This window comes from Akebia trifoliata, chromosome 1 (assembly GCF_017979445.1).
Source record: "Akebia trifoliata isolate Shusen 1 chromosome 1, ASM1797944v1, whole genome shotgun sequence".
NCBI lineage: Eukaryota > Viridiplantae > Streptophyta > Magnoliopsida > Ranunculales > Lardizabalaceae > Akebia > Akebia trifoliata.
The window spans coordinates 20965767-20970965 of NC_141375.1; the positions used below are offsets into that span (position 1 = coordinate 20965767).

At 36.3% G+C, this 5199-nt stretch overlaps 1 protein-coding gene across 2 annotated transcripts; it reads left to right on the forward strand.

Moving 5' to 3' along the window:
* The first annotated feature begins 1563 nt into the window (after positions 1 to 1563).
* On the forward strand, positions 1564 to 5199 carry LOC147410899 (protein CYSTEINE-RICH TRANSMEMBRANE MODULE 9-like). Of its 2 annotated transcripts, none has more exons than XM_086441525.1 (3): positions 1564 to 1785; positions 2228 to 2420; positions 3099 to 5199. In XM_086441525.1, the coding sequence occupies exons 1-3, from the start codon at positions 1755 to 1757 to the stop codon at positions 3100 to 3102; spliced, it is 228 nt and encodes a 75-aa protein (XP_086297651.1). In that variant the 5' UTR covers positions 1564 to 1754; the 3' UTR covers positions 3103 to 5199. The 2 variants fall into 2 exon arrangements, with proteins under 2 accessions (XP_086297651.1, XP_086297650.1); XM_086441524.1 differs by lacking the exon at positions 3099 to 5199 and adding an exon at positions 2781 to 3078 and having other exon boundaries at positions 1568 to 1785.

Here is a 5199-nt window from a genome sequence, read left to right on the forward strand (position 1 = left end):
TTCAAAGCAAAGAGAAGATTACAAGTATAAGAGAATTTTATATGGTTTGTACCTCATCATCTGACTTTAATTTGATTGGAAGAAGTTTTCCTATTTATAGGTTGGATTCATTGAAAGAGGTAGTAAATTCAATTGAAAGATAGTTAATGCCCATGATGTTTAATGATAAGGAAGACCCACTCCTCATGGCTCTTGTAACATACATGAGGAGTACCCTTAAATGTATAATCAACCTGACTCGATGGCGACTCAGTTCTCGAGTTAACTCAATCCAGTTATGTAGTTGTGGTTCCTTTAAGCACCATGTATAGTTTATGCTATTTGGTTAGCTGGCATAAGGTTGTCTTTTTAGTTACTGCCTAAGTTTATACTTGGTTTGGTGGCCGAACCACCTTGATGAAAGGGCAGGTTGGCCGAACCACCTAGTAAGTAAGTTTGAATGAGGGATCAACTAAGGGGGCCGAATTTATTAGTGAAGCATGTTTGGTTGAGGGGTCGACCAAGGAATTCGAACCTCCTAGTGAGCATGTATGGATGAGAGGTTGTTCAAGGAGACCGAACCATCTAGTGAACACGTATTGACAAGGGGTCAACCTAGGAGGCCAATCCTTCTAGTAAAGCAAGTTCGGTTGAGGGGTCGGTCCAGGAGACTGAACCACATAGCAAGGTATGTTTGATTGAGGGGTCGGATGAGGAGGCCAAACCTCTTATTGTACTCATTGGATTAAAGGGTCGACCAAGGGACCGATCCACTTAACTAGAGCACGTTGGATGTGGTTTCGGTCAAAGGACCGAACCACCTAGTGGGCTCGTTTGAATGTGTGCTTCATCCAACCTATTTCGATTCAAGTTGACTTGGATTGATTTGGGTTGACCCAAGTCATAGTGACTCGATTTAGTAACTTTACTGATCCCAAGAAAAGTGTTTTTTTTTCTATAGCTAACATACTTCCCCTACCCTAAAAATAAGAATCAGGATCAAGTAGTTTGAATTTAAAAACACATTGGGCTCTTAACCAAGCCATTTTCTATATGGCATGCAATCTATGTTAACCAAGCCATTTTCTATATGGCATGCAATCTATGTATCTCCAATAAAAATGTGCCATATAGACAGTATTTGATTCTGTAGGAATGAGAAATAAATGAAGAGTTGCTATTGCCACACCAATTTTTATTAATGCCGCACCAACTGTGTGAAATTTTTTGGTAATTTTATAGGAATTGGTGTGGCAATAGAATCTCCAGATAAATAAATAAATAAATTCTGTAAGCCATACGGTTATGATTATAGTTATTTTTTGAATTTCTAGAGGTTAAAACTATAATGTAGAGCTTGAGATCAAGGGTTTTGAGTAAGAGGTTGATGATGGAATATTTACTTTTTAGGTCCTTTTAAAAGAATTCCGTTAGACTTTCACAGAAGACCATGGCTAAGGTCTGTCATCATTCATCAGTTGCAAATGGCAGGTGTAGCTCAAAATTAAATGAAAATATGGAGGGTTTTGTGAAAATTATTCAAAACAAATCCTTCTTCCTGCCTCCGCCCTCCATTCCTTAATGAATAATTCCTTGGTCGTATGGTCTTCTCGTACGCGTTGTAGCCACCCTCGCTTATAGAAAGTTCCTTTAAACCTAATCTTTCACCTTCTCCAACTTCTTCTTCTTCTCCTATATTTATTAGACAAAAACCATCTAAAATCTAACTTTCAAAACCCCTTCTTTCAGCTATATCTCACCATCAAAATTCAAACATGAGTCATTATGATCAACACCAAGCTCCAGGTATATTTTCCCATTCTTTATTGTTTAAATTCAGGAAATATTTTCATAAAAGAGAAGCAGTTCTATTCTTGTAGATAGAGTTCAAATTAAAAGTAGAAAATAAGATAAAAAGAAAAAGAAGAAAAAAAAAGTGTTGTAGAGTCCATATTTGGGATAGGATGTGGAAGATGATGGTATTTACATTAGTAATTGTTAGTGACTTAGTTAAGGTTGATGGATTATTAGTTTTTTGTTTTTTGTTTTTTGTTCCTTCATATATATATAATTCAAACTTGATTCTATTAAAAAATATAGTGTTTCATCTAATAATTGTTAGTGACTTGTCGAACCGCGTAAATTGTGTCAATTGTGTCATTATATTTCATGATGGACTTAAGACCCAATTTTCCAGAGTTTTGAGATAATGATGATTTGATCCTTATGGTGATTTTTGATTGAGCAGTAGCCTACCCTGCCTCGGGATCTGTTTATCCACCACCACCACCTCAGTCCTACCCTTCCCAGGTAGAAGGATTCGCTTCGGGTCCTTATGTTGCTCCACCGCCAGCTGGTTACCCGATGAAAGACGGGGAAGGACACCCACAACAACCTCCTCATGGTATAGAAACTAAGCGAAGGGGATTTTGGAAAGGATGGTAAGCTCTCTCTCTCTCTCTCTCTCTCTCTGTGTCACACACATACACAAAACATGAAAAAAAGCCTATATTTGACAGCCTAAGGCAGTGGAATTTCAAAAAATTTGACGGATCAAGGTGTCGAATTTTTCATTGTCAAAATTTTTTTGGACGGACCGAAACCAGCAAATTAATAGAAGATGAGAGAAATTTGGTGGCTCTAAGCTGTCGAATTGGGGATCATAAAAAATTTGAACAGCCATGGGCCATCGAAATTTGGTTTATAAAATTTGTGGGCTTTCGCTTGAATTTTTTTGTCAAATTTTTCGGTTTTCACATGGTCTCTCTCTCAATATATTTTTATTTCTTTGTTTCTTTCAGTTGTGCTGGTTTGTGTTGCTGCTGTGCTTTGGACATCTGCTTCTGATTTTTTTGAGGAGTCATTCCTAGGTGCTATAGATCTTTTATTAGTATTTTATGTTGTACTTACAATGGAAGGAGGGGATATAGTTTCTCCCATTCATTACATTATTATTGACTCAGTATTTGTTATATGATATGGGTTTGATTCTTTAGAAAAAGTAATAATAAATGCATCACTTATTCTTCTCATGGGATTGGTGCATGTTTCACGACTCACCCATCAATCTCTTGGTGGATTAATGGTACCATCGGCACCTTGTTGATGTTGATCTGGAGGTAACCGGCGCCTAAAATACTCATACGAGTTCACGATGTTAGGTACATTCTTAATATGCTTGCTAGGTAACTTGGTTGCTTTTTGACTCATAGTTGTGACTGTGATCAGTTGTATATTTATTTGTTCCCTTTGGAAGGATTATGATTATTTCACTCATTTTCAAAAAAGAAATTACGAAGCATGATTGCCCTGGCATGCCCGCCAAGGATACTAGCACTATGTGAAAAAAGCCCATTTTTGATTGTCTTGGGCTGTCAAATTTCATAAAATTCAACGGATAAAGGCATCGAATTTTTCATTGTTAAATTTTTATTTTCGACGGGTTGAAACTATCAAATTAATGAAGGATGGGAGAAATTCGACAATTCTAAATCGTCAAATCTGGGAACATCAAGAATTTTGACGGTCCTACACTGTCAAAATTCAGTTTCTAAAATCTATGGGTCTTGGCCCGTCAATTTTTTCTGTCGAATTTTTCACTTTTCATGCAATGAAGATACAGTGTACACAACCATTATAACTGCATTCTATAATCGACCTGATTGATGATTTCTAGCCAATTAATCTGAGTAATATAGGAAATGCTAAAATCTAATTATGTGAAATCACCCATTTTAAATGCCTAAATCCATTATGTAGAATTCACTGAATCAGGCTAATTTTTTATATTTATTACTGCATCGTGGAAGAGCTTGCTACTCCCGAAAAGTATATGATGTACCATAAATATCCAATTTTTATTGGACTTCGCTCTTGTACAAGTGGCGCTAATTCTTTATATGGTAAAGAGTTTGAAGTTGTGCAACAAGAGATAATCCATAAGTGGCACAAGTGGGAAGCAGCACTACATTGAATATAATAAGTAGAGTCCTGGTCATATGACACACCTGGTGGCATATTCAATCCGCTCCTTGACTTGACAAGTTTGAGAACCATAGATCTGTATGCCTCGGGATACAGAATCCTTTGGGAGACATTTTTTATGAGGAAATTCAGATGTGTATCCTGAGGTGTACAGATTTACAGTTCTCGAACTTGTCACGTCAGAGAGTCGATTGAGTATGCCACCTGACAAGTCATGTTATCACGACTCTAATAAGTATTTCGTTGGGCCTCTATGAAAACGATCAAATTCAACTATGGAGTATTGAATATATTATGGGTGGGGATAGGCTCAAAGTCAGGAAGTTTGATTAGAAAATAAAGATAAACTAAGCTTGTAAAAATAAAAATAAAAGATAAATTTAACAACTTCATTCAATAATTGAGGTACGGTCACTTTCATGGACTTTAAGATGATATTTGTCCCAAATGGGCATTGGATATTCAACTCCATGATACAATGAAATTTGACTGCAGACTTTGCAATATAGTATGACTTACACTATTTTTTCAGATCCACTAATACAGATTGGCATATACACACAAGTCTGAGTTCACGACCTAATGCAAACTTCGAATGCTAAGGAAAAAAGATCAGATTTTCTAAGGCTTTTTAGGTCTCAATTCATTTGAAATCCCATAATCTTGTAGAAATTAATGCATCTTTCATGAGGCAAATTAATCCTTGGATTTTATATTCCAGGGTCCTAATCAATCAGATCAATGGTTAATAAGATCCAATAACTGAATTGGAGGGTCCCCGTCCTTCTAATATAATTAAGGATTACATCCTGTCTATTATGAAATTAAAATGATCAACTTGATCAAATATATCATGCCCATGACATGATCTATGTTACCATGGCTAGGCACCATGCGCATGTGGCCACGTTACTCCTAATCCTTTCACTAGCTAGTGATATATAAAACCTTAATTTTGTTTCTTGGAGATATACATTTCTCTTTATTTCTTGAAAGAGTGTAATCTGTAACAGAAAATTTTCTCTTCATAGTGGAATTGGTATTAGCAGGGGCAAAGCCAAGGGGCAAGAGGTGGTAGCTGCTCTTAATCAACTTTTTGAGGATTTAGACACTCCTCATTTTGGTTATTATTTGAGGCCCTATATTTTCAAATTCTTGGCACATCCCTTGAAATGAAAAATTTATCAAATTTTTTGGATAGTAGTTGGACCATTATTCAATTTGGTTGGATCATCT

Excerpts from the sequence above, each read along its gene's own strand:
- LOC147410899 (XM_086441524.1), top strand. The coding sequence starts at position 1,755 with ATGAGTCATTATGATCAACACCAAGCTCCAG. Across the intron at positions 1,786-2,227 it reads TGATCAACACCAAGCTCCAG|TAGCCTACCCTGCCTCGGGA; the intron begins GTATATTTTCCC and ends TTGATTGAGCAG. Across the intron at positions 2,421-2,780 it reads AGGGGATTTTGGAAAGGATG|TTGTGCTGGTTTGTGTTGCT; the intron begins GTAAGCTCTCTC and ends TGTTTCTTTCAG.